The sequence below is a fragment of the Centruroides sculpturatus genome, unplaced genomic scaffold (assembly GCF_000671375.1).
Source record: "Centruroides sculpturatus isolate CEXI.00-Female unplaced genomic scaffold, Cexi_2.0 scaffold31, whole genome shotgun sequence".
Lineage (NCBI taxonomy): Eukaryota > Metazoa > Arthropoda > Arachnida > Scorpiones > Buthidae > Centruroides > Centruroides sculpturatus.
This window is the reverse complement of record NW_019384496.1, coordinates 1,071,955-1,091,016: the sequence shown is the minus strand read 5'-3', so window position 1 is coordinate 1,091,016 and position 19,062 is coordinate 1,071,955. Positions and strand designations below refer to the sequence as shown.

Sequence of the window (19,062 nt, the reverse complement as noted above, 5' to 3'; positions counted from 1 at the left end):
ATTACAGTAGAGCGTCGTTTATCCGAAGGTCGGTTATCCGAAGGAATTCCAGTCGACAAATTTAAATTTTCGCCAGTGCTGTGGCGCTATAATCTTTGGCTATGTCTTCGGCTACTCAAATATTTTACGTTTTTGATACTAAATTAACTTCTGAAGTAATTTTTTATTGTTTTTATATTTATTTTGTTTGTACAAAATAAAAAAATAATTTTTAATGATACAATAGTCTTCGTTAGGCTTAACATCGACGAAAATTCAACGCAAAGCGACACGCAACGGAGAAAAATTTCAACACGGGATAAATTAATATATTTTTTCGTACATAATTGGTTATCCGAAAAATAAGTTATCCGAACAATCCCAGTCCCCAATTTATTCGGATAAACGACGCTCTACTGTATTCTGAAAATGGATGTACGAACACACAAGCATTTTAAACGCATCTGATCCGTACATTTTTTTTCTCTCTCAAAAAAGAAACAATTTATGTTATTCAAATAAAATCTGTTTTTAAATGTTCAATTTAAAATGTTTAAATTTAAAAACAGTCAGTGGCAAATAATTATTATTAATCAAATGAAAAAATTAAATATAAATAAAATCAATTACATATCATAAAATCTCTAGATTATAAGAATTAGATATACAGTATTTAGATTTCCATCACTTCTTTTAACATAATATTTGAAATGAACATTTTTGGGGAAAAAATGTTTTCCAAAAACGTTATGTTTTAATTGTTTGTGAATACAGGTATCCCTTGATTAACTCTTTCCACCCTGTGGGCACTAAGAGGGCCTCTTTTAGCAAGTCCATTATGGGTTCGGCCAAGCCCACAATGGGGCCGCCGAGTGGTGAAGGACGGGACCCAATATATCCGAACGGACCACCCCGATAAATCCTTGGGGATTTTTCGATCCGTCCGGATTCGATCCTGGCTCCCCTAGAGCGGTAGGCTGCCATCTTGACCGCTTGGCCATCCGGCCGTCGGCAGTTCGGTTGCGGGTTCGCGCCGCGCTCCCCGACGGGCTGGCCACGTGGAGTTTTCCGGGTTTTCTCCACGTCTGTAACGCCTAAATAGAGGTCAGTTTCTCTTCAAAGACCTCCCGGAAGGCATTATTACCCCCGCGCTCACGTATGGCCAAGCATATACGAAAGCTTTGGCCGGCTCATCGGACGCATGCGTCCATCATCGTTTCTTTAGAGTCATGGCCTCAGGTGCTGCCTACTCCAAATGAACAAAGGAGAATAGAATAAGAAAAGGGCAACCCGATGACAAAGGGGCGGCACGTGCTCCAAGTGTACTGGCACTTCTATTTTCGCGACAGTATTAAAATCATTTGTTTATTTATTCATTATTAATGCATTTATTTCATTTTTTACGTTTTATATTGAGTGTTTTCTCACATCTGCAGAATTGAACATTTACTTCTGCGAACACTTTTCTCTTTTTGTTATAAGAACGTGTGATATGTTATAATTGCAACATTTACTTTATAAAATATGATTGAATATTTAGAGTTCTAGCCTGTTCCAGCAACAATTTTTTTTTATTTATCTAAAGTTTTATTGAATAGTACAATTAAGTTTAAAATGTATTTAGCTATTCTTAAATTTTCATTTAAATTTTGGAGGAAATTTTAGGGGAAAGAAAAAGATTTTAGGAGATTTTCAGGAGAATTGTTTTCATTCTCCATATGAAACAATAAGAAGAAGATTGTTTTTGTTCTAGGGAGAGCTGCCGGTTGGGACTTGGCAACAGCGTTCATAATTTACAAAGCGAAAGTAGCGCTTCTAGTTGCTACTGTGTTCATGTTGTGCTTTTGGTTGTAATCAAACTGGCTGATCACATAATATAACTGTTTATTACTAGTTAAGACATTGTTTTAAAATGTCACGAAAACATGCTACAGCAGATAGCCGTAGAAGTACGGCTGCACAATTTTTTATGGATGAAGAAGGTATGGAGGCTACCACAGCGAAGACAGCGAATTCTAAATCATTGGCTAAACCTAAACAAACTCACGACAAGGTAATTCGTGTATTAAATTAATTGTTTAGAATGATATTTCAAAATCATTGTTTCCACGTTAGAAAGTAAAATATTGATTGAACATTATTACAAGATTTTTTTTAGATGAGTGCAAATAAATATATACATGGAAATGAAGGCTTGATGATTTACATTGATTAATACTTATTCAGATTAAATAGACCATAGTTTGTATTAATTCACTTAGCATTTAATTGTGAAAACATATTTAGAGTTATGATTTTGATGAAGGTAAAGCTGTTGAGAATAAAGACCATGCATCCTGGAGATATTCTATCAGAATACTATCAGTTTACATAATCGTGTTTAACAAATATGAAACAAATCTGACAGAAGAAATAAACAAATAAATGAAAGGAATTTGATACAGAAATACAGTTGAGTATGGTTATAATATACTCCAATGAGGAAACACTAAGAAGTATGTTAGAATTGAATATAAGCAAGGTCTTAAAAAAACGGAAATTTATTATATTACACATTACAATGCTATATGAAAAGTAAAAATCATTAAAAATCAAATTTCCCAAAAAAAATCATTAATTTGGCCCATTACTCATTTTTATTGTACAAACTGCTCACAGTGAGCTCTTCTTAATGCCAAAAGATGTACTGTTTATATGTTTCTGATGATTATAAAATATATTTCAAGGTGTTATGCCTGTAATGTTGTTGTTGGTGAAATCTAAACAACTTCTTTATCTTTGCGTTTTCCCATCTTTATATGGGGTCGGCATTTCCTTTTCTAATATGTTTTTACCATTTCTCCCTGTCAAGGGCTTCTCTCAAGTCCTCTCTGGTTCAAGTCTTCCATCTTATCTTTCCAATGCATCTTTGATCTTCCTCTTTTCTTTTATTACTAGTTTTCCAATCTTTCCAACATAATTGTCACTTCTTTGCTCTACATGGCCAAACCACCTCAACCTACATTCTTGCATCTTTTTGCTCAAGGGGCCCATCTTAACAGAACCTCTAATAAAATCATTCCTTATTCTATTCTTCCTTGACGCTCCACACATCCATCTCAACATTCTCATCTTCACCACCTCCATCTTTCTTGGGCTCTTGTTATTGCCCATGTCTCAGCTCCATATAGTGTTGATTTATACAATTTTCCTTTCAGATTGCAGCTAACTTTCTTGTTGCATAATACACTGCTCAGCTTCCTCAAGTTCATTCATACACATTGAATTCTATGCTGCACCTCCGAGTTCAATCCTTCTCCCATCTCGACAAATGTCCCAAGATATTTAAAACTTGGAACAAAAGGGAGTGGCATGTTTTGGATTTTAATATTATTACACTCATCTCTATCATTCAGAGCCATGTAAGCTGTTTTAGTTCTGTTAATCTTTATGCCCCTTTCTTCCCCAAAACTCTCCTCCAATCTTCCAGTTTCTTCTCAGCCTTGGTTTGGGAAAGTTCACACAGCACAATATCATCTGCAAACAGCATACTTCATGGAACCTCACACTTCACGTCACACACCAACACATCTATTATCAGGTCAAACAAATAAGGGCTAAGGGCTGATCCCTGATGCAAACCAACATTAACGAAGAACCCTTCTATAGTGCCCACACTACTCTTAACTTGGATCACTGCTCCCTCGTACATTTCCTTGACAAACCTAATGTATTTTTCTGGAACATTCTTTTCCCTCAAACATCTTCATATCTCTAGAAAAGGCATATGACAGGGTAATAACCCTGTCATATGCCTTTTCTAGAACTATGAACACCATGTGCAAATTTTTCTGTATTCCCCTGTGCCTTTCCATCAGCTGTTGTAGAGCAAAGATATTGGCATTCCACCACCAAAGTTCCTTTCCTTCTGGCGATCTCTTCTCTTAAGTTTTCCCAAAACCTCTTCTCCAATTTTCAAAATGCAATTACTATTCAGCAACCACCATGTTTGCACATCTTCTGGAAACGATTTCTTTTAACACTTTTACCTTAAATTCTTTCCTTAATTCCTTCTCTTTCAATCTCCACCATTTGATCCTTTGTTCAATCTGGCTAACACAATCCACCAGGATAACTCTATATTGTACAGCAACACTTTCTCCATTTAACACCTTACTGTTTTTCACTTCACTCAGATGTCTCCTGCGACACAATAAAAAATCAATCTGGCTGGATCTACTTCCACTCATGTATGTAACCAGTTGATTCACTTTCTTCTCAAAGTAGGGGTTAACTAGCGCAAGGTCAAAAGCCACAGCATGATCGACTAGTCTTTCTCCCTCTCCATTCCTTTCTCCCACACTCCACCTCCCAAGAACTCTTATTTCTGCATTCTTTTTCTTCCTCTTGACCATTTAAATCACTCCCACAGATTAATCTCTCATTCATAGGAACACACATTATAACTTGGTCAAGATCTGTCCAAAAGTTTGTCTTTTCTTCTCCACTACCTGGCTGAGGAGCATACACACACACAATTGTAATGAAAATTCCATCAATGTCCAACGTGGTGAAATCTCAACAAGTTTCATAAATTGTTTTGTTGGTAGACAATTGTTATGTACATGATGTTTGTGCATTATCAATGTGTCATTAAAAATTATTAAATTAATATTTTTCTGCAAATACGTTATCACTGATTCAGCCACCAACAAAACAAGCTTTCGTTTCAAGTTTATATTTCATTTAAGCAATTAATTGTTAAAAATGTCAGTTGTCATTCAGGTATTTGCATATGAACTGTAATCAACTGGTAAATCTGTTTTACATTCTTAAAACATTAGAATTTTTTTTTTTTTTCAATCATTAGAAGTCTTTCTCTCTGCCTATGCAATATACCAAAGACCTTTAATACATTTCTTCAGTGATTTAAATCCTTTAGCACTTTCATATTTAAACATATAGGCTAAGTATGATCAGGCATTGCACAAAAATAAAATGTTCTTTCACGTGCATTTTACATATTCCTAAGTGGATATTCTGAAGGACTGCTGAATATCCACTTAGTTACTGTTACAAAATACTACCATTCTAGTTTCTTACCAAAGGAAAAAATGTACAGTAGAGCATCAATTATCCAAATGCCGATCAACTGAAACATCAATTAATCGAAAGCTTTCCAGTCGGCAAATTTAAATTTCCGCTAGTGCTGTGACACTGCAATCTTTGGCTATGTCTTGGGCTACTCCAATATTATTTTTGTTGGTGTGCATGTTTTAGCTGGCAGCACTGGCATGACCATGAGAATGTACTTAAGGATATGCCAGGATTTGAACAAATTTCAACATGGGATAGGTTAATGTATTTTTTCGTACATAATCGGTTATCCAAAAAATCGATTTTCCGAACAACACCTGTCCCCAATTGATTTGGATAATCGATGCTCTACTGTACTTTAATATTTATTCAGGTGCAAAAGAGATCTTTCCAACATCGCACAAGTACATGCATTAGTTCAACATCGCACAAGTACATGCAATATTTTGAGTAAAATAAATTAATTCATTCAAAAAAGATTCGTGTTTAATTGCATGGTAGTTCTGTGGCAATACATATATTTTTTCTTTCTCTCTTGAGCACATGGATAGTGAAAGGAAATCATTGTAAGATTTAGCATAACATTTAAAGAATCTCTAACTGTAAAAAATAAAAATCAACATTGCATAAATTAATATAAAAATACAGTTACTGTAACTTTATTTTGTTGTAGTGTGTTTCAAAATGTCTTGCTCTTGATGAAGCTAGAAAATGTTTGTGGAATCTATGTGCTTGCTTCTTGTGTGTTTTATCTAGTTTCCTCATAAATTATAATTAGTTCACAATAGTATTTGTGAGCATAAGCAGGGTTTAAGCTGAAAAAAAATTTTCTGTAGTGTTTTAGCTAATTTTACTAAAAAGTTGTAGCAAAATTTTAGAAACTGTAGCTAACATTTCTCATTCATGAGGCTGCTCAGAACAATACACAATAAACCAGCAATTATTTATTGTGACATCGTCACAAAGTCATGTCAGGCTGCAATTTTTAATCATATTTTTAATTTATTTAGTTTATAATATATGCTCTCCACTTCAAATTAGTACTGTAGTGTCTTGCCCCTATACATTATACTTTTCCTTTAACAATAGAGTCGTGCCAGTCATCTGTTAACTGCTTTCAGAGGTAAAGTTTTGAATTGAAATAACACAAATTTCAGTTTGTATCAGAAGTTTGTGTATAGTTAATCAGGGCCTCCTGCTACTAAGGTTTCCATACCTGGTCTTGGATTTTATCTAACTCTGTTCTTGAGATTAAGGAAAGACGGACAAATGAATGGATGACAGTGGGAATTTACAGGTCTACAATTTTTTTAAATAGCAGCCCAATTATTAAATAAATATTTGTTTATTCTTTGATACTGTACATTATTACAGTATACTGCACTACCAATATAACTATAAATCTATTGTTACAATCCACAAGTATCATACATAATTGAACAATTCTTCTTGGTTTTGATTCACACCAGGCAACAAATGCTGATTGAAAATCAAATTCCCATATTGGGGATCATTTATGAAGATGTTTAACAATAAGACATATTTTACATCAAGACAGTATCCAATTGGAGTTTTTGTTAATGTCATCTTACAGAAACCTTTGACTGGGTGTGAAAGAACAAATTCAATAACTGTTGATATATGAGAGTAATCTGAGAGGTCATTTACAACTATTATTTTATAAACTTTAGCCTATGACATATCCTTACATCTGAAGCAACAAAACTTTTAAACAAATCCCACTCCATCAGAAATTTTTTAAAAATTACAATATTAATATTGTAATTTTAAAAGCAAAATTTCTCACACAATTAAGTATTCACAAAAACACAATCAAGTATTTGTTTATTGGAAACTTTCATGTCTACAAAGCAGAGAAGACATAATGTCCATACATGACGTGATGTCTGTCAAAGTGGACTTCTCTTTTGTGCAGTCAGCACGAGAGATTGCATTGCACTTGATTGGTACTTCCAATTTTAGGATATATAGGGTGACATTAGGGTTGCCACCTGACCGGTATTGGATAGGTTTGGCTGGCAATTTTAATCGAGGCCAGCAGTCAACAAAAATATTTGTTTTTGCAAAACAGTTTAAAATATAAACTAAATTGTATTTTAATTGAAAAAATATTAGATAAAATTATTTTTAATATTTAGTATGTTCACTTATAATGATAAAACACTTGAACAACTCCTTAAGTACTTTTTCAGCAACACTTTCATTTGTTTAAACAAATATTTTCGACCTTTTTCACAGGTCTGCATCAAGTTTAACAAGAAGATTTGCACTGTTTAAGAAGACAGTTCAAATCTTTTTGTTAAACCTGACAGACCTGTCAAAAGAAGTTGAAAACATTCTTTTGTAGATATTAAAGTGTTGCTGAAAAAGTATATAAGGTGTTGTTCAAGCTAAATTAGAGTCAGNGCGATACGTACGAGAAAATTCGTAATGATGTTCTTTTTTCAATCAAATTTGAATGGCGTTCGATTGGACATGTTACCTGAGGAAGAACTTCAAGTTCGAAAGCGCTAGTAATACTTCGTTTACAGAGAAGCACACCGGAAACAGGTTCATTGTACGTTGTTTTTTGATTAAAAATAGTTAATTGTTCATGCTAAATTTACTGCTCTTTTGAGTTTTAAAATTTGATTTTTCAAGATGAATCAGTCTAGACATTCACTTGATTCTTCTTTCCCTTGAATGAGTACATTCAATTGTGCATTTAGGAAAACCTGGCTCAAGTGAATGAATTCAAAACGTAGTTAACTCATGATGATGATGATGATATTCATTCTACTTGTTGCATCATTTGCAAACCTCATTTAGTGTTAAATACGATAGAATTATAACAATTACAAGGCATGCTAATTGTGAGAAGCATTAAAAAAAAAAAGTGCATTTTCTCATTACCTTCCCTCTCACCTGGTCATCACATTGGCCAATGAAACAGTTTTCAAAGATGCAACCTTAGATGACACAATGAGACAGTTTTTTTTTTTTTTTTGAGTAAAAGAGAATTAACTGTAATTTGTTTGGGAGTAGTGTTGCAATATTAACTTTATCTGCAATAAGATTACAAATTTATTTTCTACTACACAATAAAAGCATGCGTATCTACATATAAATGGAGAATTTTCAGGTTTCTTTCGAAAGATCGATTCTAGATTTCCCAATCACTTTCCATTCTTAAGCTCGATGTTTATTAATTAATAAATGTATTGTGCTCATAATGTAAATCATTAATTTTTCTAAACTAAAATAAACTTTATAAAGTATTCAAAAAAATCGGAATCAAGATAAATTTTGGTATCGTCAACAATGTTTTCTTAATTCTTACATCAGAACAAACTGTTTTAAGAAACATTGGCTTAATATTATATTACTAGAAATTTTCCCGTCAAGCATGATGGAATATTTTATATCAGAAAGTAGAGATTGAAGAATTGAGAAGAGTAGAGATTTCAAGAAATTCAAGAAGAGTTGCTGTTTCTATGAATTTGGTAGTATATACTTGAGTTTGATGTTGTGATGCTATTTCTGCAGCTCTTGACAAAGCCATTCTTATTCAATGTTGCTCAGGTTGAACTTCACAGCCTTCAGTGGTCTTGGTTGTTCGTATTCTTTTAGATCTAGAATTTGCCTGACCAATTTTACTCTTACACTTTCCCCTAGGCATTTTTTTTTTCAGCAAAATAGCAAGTCTTTTTAAATCCACGTTGATAAAACAAAGATGAATTGTATGTATGTTGGATGAGCGATAACACTTTCTAAATAATGGGCTCATTAGATCATTACTTCAATTGGATGATAGAATGTCACGTGATCACTATGGAGAGCTTTTTTAAAAAGTCTGTTATAGAAGTGACATAATGAGGTTCTTATTTTTAAAGTTTAAATTTTAAATTTAATGAAGTAAGTTTAAATATATCATTTGCCAAGATATTTAAAACACAACTTAAGAGAAATTTCCTCATCAAGAATGAATGTCACATGATCACTGACGTCACTGCAACGTAAGTGCGATCACTGATCTGAAATCTATAAAACATTTATTCTATAGCGAAAATTTTTTCATAAAATAAGTGGTCTACAGTTTTCATCAGAACATAAAACCAATATAACCAAAATTTTATCTGGATTGGACAAAGATTGTAGGAGTTATAAAGAATTCACCACATACAACAGCCTTTATATTAGTAATTATCCAAGATTTATGAATATGCTTGTATCATCATCATCATCATTATCATCATCACACTCTTCCATTAGTGACAATTGAGTTGTCCATAACTTCACTCTTTTTCTCCATATTTTGCACTCTCTAGCCTGATGAGATATCAGCTGATAGTAGGACCTAAATTGTAAGTCATCTTTGATTACTTCTATCCAACTTCTCATTGGTCTCTTCCCCTCTATTCTTGCATAGAGGATTGTGTTAGGTAGCCTTTCTGGCTTTATTCATTCCACATGTCTAAACCACTATAGTTGTTTCTTGATTATTCTTCTCATGATAAACTCATTGAAGTTCATGCCCTGTCTCTCTTATTAGTCTTTAGTTCAGTCCATTTGGTTCTATTTATATGTTGTAGGTATTTCATCTCAAATGTGGTCAATCTCTTTTCCTATTTATTCAGAATCCAAATTTCTGAGGTATAAGTTAGGATTGGAACAATAATTGAGTTATAAAGTTTGATTTCAACTTCTTTTGTGAGCCTTTTTATTCAGTCTGTTCAATGCCAATCAGATAATTGCTGACCTGTGCCTTAATCATTTCAATGTTATTTAAATTGTCAGTAATGAGGGTCCCTAGGTAATTAAATTTATTTATCTGTTCAATAGATTTTTCCTTATAAATGTACATTTAAAGTTTTCCAGTTTTTAGATATCACCATTACTTTTGTTTCATTGATGTTAATCAACACATTGTATTCTTTTGTCACTTGATTCAGTTTTTATCAATGATGTTTCTAGTTTACTTTTTGAATTTGCAATCAAAACTTAATAATTTTCATAGTTAATATGGGTTAGAGTGTATCCATTTAAATTAATACCATCCAAATCAATCTAGTGAAGAAATTGCTAAATCTTCAAGGTAGATGTTGAAAAGGAGGAGTGAGAGTGGGAAGCCTTGTGGTACTCCTCTCTTCATTGTTATCTTGTTGGTGACCAGACTATTGTATTTTACTAAATTGTTAGTATTATTTAAATGTTTTGCCAGAAAGTGCAAAATCCCGTTATCTATAGGTTTTTGTCTCAGAATCTTCAGTAACTTCTCTCTGTTGATCAAGTTAAATGCCTGTTTAAAGTCTATAAAGTAGAGATATAATTTATGATTATAGTACTAGTGTAGCTCTGCTAGCCTGAATAAAGTAAATATTTGGTCAATTGTTGAATGATTTCCTCTAAATCCTGCCTGTTCAGAGATGATATTTTCATAAGTGGTTTACAACCTATTTTTAAGTTATTCTTGTAAAAGTTTTTCTATATAATTGTGGGTCCACTGAAAATTGAAAATAATCTGTCCATATTTGTATTATTTTTTCCTGGTTTCCAGTTTCATTTCCTGACTGGTCAATCATTGTCAGGGGGAGCAGTAGAGAACTTGGATGTATCTCTCTGATTGTTTTAAATAAGATTTTAGATTTATGCATTCTTGCAGTCTCTTCCCATTGCTCAGCTTTATCACTGAGCCATTTCTAGTTAGCTTGTTTGCAAAGCTTGGCTATTTCATTTTTTAGTTGCCTAAATTTTTCTCTTCCGTATTGTCTTGATCTGATTAAAACCTTTAATTTTCTTTTTTCCTTGCACTCGTCCATAATTTCCTGAGTCCATTCATTGTTAGGTATTCTTCTGTATCTGAAAATCTCTCCTGTTGTATTTATTATGATGTACTTGCCAGTTTTCCGGTATGTATTTATATTTTCAATTTTAGAATTGGCTAAATTATTAAGGTCATTTAATTTTATTTGAAAATTGTTTCTTTTCTCTTCTGTAAAGCTGTTGGTGGAAATCAATTTCTCTTGAGGATCCCTCTTCTTAAAATTTTTAAAGAAATTTTTACCAAAGATATAAGGTATTCATGGTTAGAATCTAACTCTAAGCTCTTTAACGTTTTTACATTTTTATCACTGTTTTCCATTTTTTGTTCACCAGTGTATAGTTTTGAATGATTCCATCTGCCCAAATATATTTATGCCTCTCTCTGGTAAAACATGGTGTTTGCCACAGAGTGGTCATTCTCTTTGCAGAAACCCAGCATCCTCTGTCCTCTCTCATTTTTCTCCCCATTACTGAATTTTCCCATCACATTTGAGTTGTGATTTCTGAAATTGCCAATCTTGGAATTGAAATCACCCACCAATCACTAATATATAATGTCTTTCCTGTATGTATTCCTTATTTCTTCTATTAGACTGTTATAAAAAGATTCCATATCCTCTATTTTGTGGCTGTTGTTCCATATCCTCTGGGGCATATACTTGTATAATCTTGATGTAGATATTCCCATCCCTAGCTTTTAGCCTAATTGACAGAATTTTAGCAGAAACTTGGTTGATTTCTATAAAAATATTCACCAGGGTTTTTTTTAACAAGAATGGCAACTCCCTTCGTGTGTAAACCATCCCTGTGATTAGAGTAGTAGAGTTTTTCTCTCTAAGTTTTCCTGCAATATTCTCAGTTTCCCTGGTTTGTATAAAGATATGATAGTGATTGTGGAAATATGTCATATTTGTTTGCTTGACCACATATCCAACTTTACACCATACCTATGTGGTACTTGGTTTGGCATATTGGTTGCCCTGGATGCAGTAGCATTATTGTATTTCTTTGATTGTTGTGTTTTCATGGAGATTAGAGGTACAGTAGTGTAGCCACTCTCTTTGTTCATGGTTTCTTATTCTATATTCAGAGTACCCTGTTAGGGAACTAACACTTCATCCATCACCCAAAGAGATGCACCTGGTAGGGGTTAGGTCCCTCCAGGATTTAACAAATAGTATTTGAAAACTTTAAACTTAAATTCCACTCATTTTCACATCAATTTTAATTTATTAATTTAAACATGCTAGTATTTTTAAATAATCAAAGATGATAAATTGGTGCATTAAACAAATTGTAATGTTACACTGAAATTTTCTGGTATTACATCAGTAATGGAGAATCATCTGAAATCCAAGCATACTTTACTGCTGACTGAAAGTCAAAAAAGGGTAAGCAAATAAAATGATACTACTAACACAATGGTACCACTACACTAAATGATATTGTTTTCATTATCTGTTTAAATCTAGTTTTGAAAATCAAAACACTGAAAATCAGTATTATTTTAAAGCATAAGCAAAAGAAAAAAAAATTAATTTTAAACAGTTAAGTTCAAATTTTTCTTATTATTACTACATTAAAATTTATATTTTTTTTCTTAATTTATAAAATGAACAATTTCAACAAAAGTTTGAACAACTTCGATAAATTAGCAATCAGTGAATATTTTGATTTCATATTAAAAGTTTTATATTAAAAATTTTACAAAATTATTTATCATTATAAAATTCTTTTATTTAAATTTAATTTTAATTAATTAAAATCTTGTTGTTTTAATTTCAGGTAGTTGATTTGATTAATCAAGCTGTAACATTACCGAAAGATAGTAAAAAAGTATACAACTTAAAACAAGTTCAAGAATTAATTATTCATAAAGAACCAAATTTATTAGACAATTTTTTAGATGTAAGTCTTACTTTTTTGTATTTAATTTTTTAATATATACATTGTATTTTAATGGTATTTATAAATTCAATAAGAAAATTATAAAGCTTTTATTAAATTTAAAAAAATTTGATAAATAAAAATATTTAATTAAAACATTTAACAGTCTTTTATCAAATAATAATTAATGTAATAATAGTTTTAAGTTTTGAAGAAACTAAAGAAGAATGTAATAATAGTTTTAAGTTTTGAAGAAACTAAAGAAGAGATACTAATCTCTTCTTTAGTTTCTTCAAAACACAGAATACATAAATAAAGATGAATGAATTTTCAACAATATGCAAATTCTTTACAGTATGTTTCCAATGTCTACTATAATTAAATTGTTTAAATGAAAATAAAGAATGGTCTAATGATGGCAGAAACTTTAATAATAATAAAATAAATAGTAGAATAAAGTAATTTTTTTAATGGTTGAAATTAACAAAATTATTAGTTTATTGTAGCTAATACTCTATTCTCAACATCTTATGTTACATTCATTGATAAAAAAAGTTATACACCTAGATAAATTTGTTTGATTAGTGCAAAACACTGCAAGAGTTAAATCTCAAACAGTAAATAAATATTGGCAGTTATGGTTTGAAAGTATGCAAAGTACCACCAGAGCACCTTAAAATTGCTATCCCAGCATCCTGTAAAATAGCTTGCAGAGGCTCACTGGATTCAGAATTTTCAATGTATCTGTTGTTGTTGTCTTTGATGTGCTTCAAACCTGCCTTCACTCTTGAGCAGCACATGGCCCTGCTGCTGATGTGCTGGTCTAGGGGAGCCATCTTACAAGTCAATTGCAACTAATAGTGATGCAAGGGACATTGATGGCAAGACATGTTCAGAAAATCACATGCCTCGTATGTTACCTTTAATGACAGGGCAAACAGCCATTTTCTAGCAAGATAATGCTCAGTCACTCACAGCTAGGATTTTCTAGAGATATCTTTGTTATATTACCACTTTTGCTTGGCTTTCTCAGTCTCCAGATTTGTCAGCCATTGAGCATTTGTGGGATCAGATGAGATACCATCTATGAGTTAGAGGAATCTGCATCAGTAGTCACAACATCTGTGGGAAAATTTGTTGCAGGATAGCATATGGTGCCTGTATGCCTCAATGCTTAACCATATCCTCTATATACAGGCAAGAGGAAGTTTTATGATACTAAAGGTTTCTTTAAGTTGTACTGTTGTTTTACTAGAAACTTTTCCTTTGCTATGATATTGTAATCATTTACTACCATTATTACATTTTCACAAATAAAGTTTTATTTGATTCCAATGCTTTCTCCTTGGTATGTAACTTTTTTGTCAATGATTATATATCAAATTTCAATTTTGATACAATATAAGGCATTAAGAGAAATATGAGCAATGAAATTTAGTTTATAAACTTTGTTATTTGATAACTATATAAATTGTTTTAATTAAGGCACTATTTTTTATTTTAGGAAATGCTAGCATTTCAACATGATAAATCTTCAGATGTTAGAAAATTCATTGTAGGATTTATTGAAGAAGCATGGTAAATGTTTTAAGTAAATTTTTCGATTGATTTTTATATAAATTTTAAAAGTATGATATTATCTTAATATATAATTACAACTAAAGCAGTTAATAAATCTCTATAAAAAGATAATGTTTTGAGAATTAATTTTAAGCACAGAATTTTGATATTCAGTGAGGTTAACATAATAAATATACATTTATTTATCTGAAATGTAAAAGAATGAATCATTGCAGTATACAAAATAAACTAATATAGTATCTTCAGCAAAAGAAAGGATAGATGGATAAAAGTATGCCTGAACTTAAACATCCATAAACTTTTACATGTTACTAAAGTGTTCTGTTTATATATTATTTATCGAGTTGCTATTTTTTTTTTCCATATATATATATATATATATCTCAATCATCTGTACTTTCATATAAATGTTGATATTTATTTTTCTTGATTTTAAGAAATATGTATAACTTATAATTAAAAAATATATTAAATTTGCAAATAATAATAATTGAGTGATTAATTTTATTAATAAACAAATAACATTTACATTGTAAATTTTAAATAAGAACTAAACAAAATAAATAAAACTACTTTTCTATTATTCCTAAACATTTCTTAAAATAATCTATAAAAAAATATTTATAGTTCATCTTCAGAGCTAAAATTTATCAAAATAATTGAATATTTTCAATTACTTTCATAACATTTAAATTAACATTAATTTCCATTTCCATGCCTACAAAATTTTAGCTTATGCATGAATTGGGCATNTTGTTTTTTGCCCCCCAAAATATAAATTGTTACTACGTATCCGATATTTCCATCAGATATACTTCACATTTTTACATTTTAAAAATGTTCAAAATTTAAAAAAAAAAAAATATATATATGCCCATTTATATTATATTATATTGCCCTATTTAAAGTAATAATTAATACATTGTAAAATTAAAAAATAATAAATACAGTAAAATGTCAGTGTAATGAATTTGTGGAGATCACAAAAATACATATATTGTAGTGAAATTTCATTACAATGAAATATAGTCAAAATACTACAACTCTTTCTAACCTGTTACTGAAGACTGGAGGTCCGGGTAGCATAATTGGCAACGCATCAGACAGCAGGAGTTAGAGTCTTGCTCTGGACCAATTCTTTTCTTCCAGTTTAATCTAAAATTATTGAATTAAATTCAATAATTATAATACTCAAATTTATCAGTAATTTATAATTATTATAGCTGATATATAGCCTGTTGTTATATGGCAGTTGATGTAGTGTTATTATAATGTATTGGGTTTCATAAGATGTTTGTATTTAGATGTCATCTTTGAGGTTAGGTGTGGTGAGCAGGTGCATTGTCCAGGACGAGAAGGGCTTGCAGGGGTAGGTTATTTTCCTGGAGATATTTCTTAACATCAGGACCTAAGTTCAAATTTACCCACTCCACAAAGAACTTCCTGGTGACCCAACCTTGGTGAGGTTTGTTCTCCACATAATCTGCAGTTTTTCTTTCAGAATCTTATATGACAGAGGCTTTGGGTTTTCTGAATGATAAATGAGCAGTGGCTTAATCTTGCAGTTGCCACTCACATTAGCACACAGTGCAAGGGTTAGCCTATCCTTCATGGGTTTGTGGCCTGCCATCCTCTTCTCCTTTGCCATTATAATAGTCCTCCTTGGCATCAGAAGAGTCCTGTCTCATCACAGTTTGAAGACTTGCTGGGGATGTATCCTTCAGCTGCTATAATTCCAGCAAAAATTTTGAGATAATCCTCAGCTGCCTTCATATCTGTGCTCACTGCCTAACCATGCCTGACAACAAATCATGAGGGGAGATTTTTTTTTATGCAACATTGTGAAGTTTTGCATTTGTTGAAAAGGACATTGCCATCAATATCATGATCATTTGGATTTTTATTGTTGCTTAATGTCAGATGTAAATCTTTGCAATGTTTTAACAACAAAAACATTTCAATTGGATATGATAAAATACTGCCTAATGTCACAAAAACAAGTGTATTTTAAAATCTTTTGTACTAGTTAGTGGTTTATCATTCACTTCATAACTAAATATTCTTTTCCTTTTTCTTTTTTCAAATATCTGGAAAAATGATTCTACATTCAAAATATCTGTCATCTTCTTTGCAGATAAAATAATACTTTTTTCAAAATTTTGATTTGTTCTATAATCTTACTTTCCCAGCTGTTATGTATGCATAACAAGGGAAAGTATTGGAATCGTGTCAAATTTGACCTTTCGAGTTTTTTGCAAATATACACATTTTCAGACCTCCTGAATCCAAAAAGTAAAAAAAAAAAACTCAGCAAAAAAATTCTGAGTGTGGTATTGGCATCTATTTTGCTTAATATTTCAGGATGGAGTAAAGATTAAGAAATGAAATTTGGCATGGTGGCTTGCATTTGAGGGCATTGATGCTATTAAATGTTGGAAATAAAAGGTTGAGAAGATAGATATAGAGGTGGATCTTGTATCTTGAGAGGGGTAGGACTTAACCCTAGATAACTAAACTTAAATTCCAGTTACATTATAACTACACATTCATCGAGCGGACTACGCATTAAAAAATGTTAATATCAACAAAATTGTTTAATAAAAATAGGAACTTTTTACATGGCACAATAGTATGGATAAATATACTATTGTTATTTATTGTTAAAATATTTAGGAAATAAGATTACATGCAGTTGCTACGTGTTAACATTATGGGGGCCGCAAAATGCATTTTTGCATTTCATGCAACAGTGATTTGTCATTTGTCGAGCTTTCGATGGGCATAAATAGCATATTTTATGCGGATTCGATGCAGAATGAGTAGAAGCTTTTACACTGGGCACATCACCTAGAATATCCTGTATTATGGTTCTGATGTCATGCCTCAAAGGTACTGTCTGTAACCACTGTTGTAGCCGGGGCTCCATGAGTTTGTCTCCCATCTTCATAAAGAAATTCCACCGGGACATCGTTTTTTTTTTTTTTTTTTTTGTTTCTGACGTTATTAGAGACATAGATAGCATAGCTGTTTATTGCCAATAGGTTTAACATATTATAAAACACGCATAGTGGCCACCTTTTGGTTTTGTCTCATATTTGAACACATTTGATCTACTGTGTCTACCTTTTGTACTATTAAAAAATGTATTATTTGTGGTTTTCCTGTATTTTTATCGATGTTAAGTTGATCATGAATAGTCGACAAAACATAAACAACTTTATTTGACTTGGCTTTGTACGAAACTAATGTCTTATTGCCATTGTAACAAAATATTGAAGTACCAATAGCGTGTGATTTATAATTTTTTAATTTTTCAGGAATTTCTCTTTCGTTACTTCTAAGAGTGCCAACTAAGGTCAAATTATAAGGTGACTTCAATAGTTCATCTGCCAAAGATACAGATGTGAACCTGTTATCTGTAGTAATGTTACAGTTTGTTCCATGTAAAAAAGATGTTATTTTCTTTATGAAAAATGTAGCCAATATTTGTTTCTGAGGATCAGTACCTTTTCCCAAATAGAGAATGGCATTTATCACATACTAACTGTTTATATCTGCAGCCATAACAATGTACAGGTACATAATGTACATGACTTTACAACAAAGTTATGTAGTAGCTGAACTTTCATCGAGCAGACTATGGGATGGCCGTAAGTCAATTTCTAATTGACATGTGAACACAATTACATCACAGGTGGCACTGTTTATTCAAATTATTAAGGTAGAAAAAGAATGACTGACAGGAAGTGCGGGAAAGTTTCTGAATTTCACTTTTGAGTGGAGATGCATCATCATGTGGATGAATGATTAGTTATCTAGGGTTAATAAAGATTTTATTCATTATTAACATTTGCACTTTCATAAAATTCAGCCCTATCCTCAAAAATAAGCTTTTTGTTATTTTATACTACAGCAGACCCCCTATAACACGGTAGATACATTCTGTTTTATATGAATTCCGTGTTTTACAAGTCACTTAAATACATGAGCCAATCACAGTCTGGCACGTGTGCAGTTTATGGACTATGGCTGTTTGAAAGGTTTTCTTCTATAAAATTAATTGATTCTAGACTATTTTGACTCAACATTTCCAAAATATATATAATTTTTTGGGAATAATCCATATAAACTATGCTATAAACAAAAAATTGTAGGATTACTTACCAAGTGTGCACTGTTTGATGACGCCATTGCTTAAGCTTGTTTTCGTTGCGGAGCAGTGCATCAAACAGTGGGCACATGTTTTCTGATAAGTTATTTTTCTGCGAAAAATTCTCTGAACTTTGGAGACATCATTAATATAAATATAATTTTTATGGCTGTTAAATAATAAATGGTTTTTAATAGGTCCGCTGCTCGTTTAAACTCAACGGTTTGTGCAATATCTGCTATTGGTCTAAATTTGACCAATCCTGTCACAACACAGTTGGTGATGACATTTTACTGTATTATACGAGTGTCTTATAGTGTGTTTATATGAATACGATCGCAATTTTTTTGCCGTGTTATATGAAGCCGTGTTATAGGGGGTCTACTGTAATTAAAAATATAAAAAATTTTTATAACAAAAAATAAAATCTGATAACAGATGGTGCCATGTATAATTTTATTTTTTGCATAATAATAATATAAAAGTTTTTTAAATAAAAACTCATAACAACCAGGGAAGTTGTGCAACTTGTTGCTAGATTTTTTAATTCTTTTGTAATTTGTTCA

General features: G+C 31.6%; 1 protein-coding gene across 1 annotated transcript in view; it reads left to right on the top strand.

Moving 5' to 3' along the window:
* Positions 1–1,726: 1,726 nt before the first annotated feature.
* LOC111621924 (symplekin-like) overlaps positions 1,727–19,062 on the top strand; it is a 75,840-nt gene continuing 58,504 nt past the window's right edge. Inside the window, exons 1-3 of the mRNA XM_023364175.1 lie at positions 1,727–2,032; positions 12,664–12,786; positions 14,270–14,343. Coding sequence (XP_023219943.1) covers positions 1,892–2,032; positions 12,664–12,786; positions 14,270–14,343 — 338 coding nt within the window. The 5' untranslated portion in view covers positions 1,727–1,891. The remainder of the gene's footprint in view (positions 2,033–12,663; positions 12,787–14,269; positions 14,344–19,062) is intronic.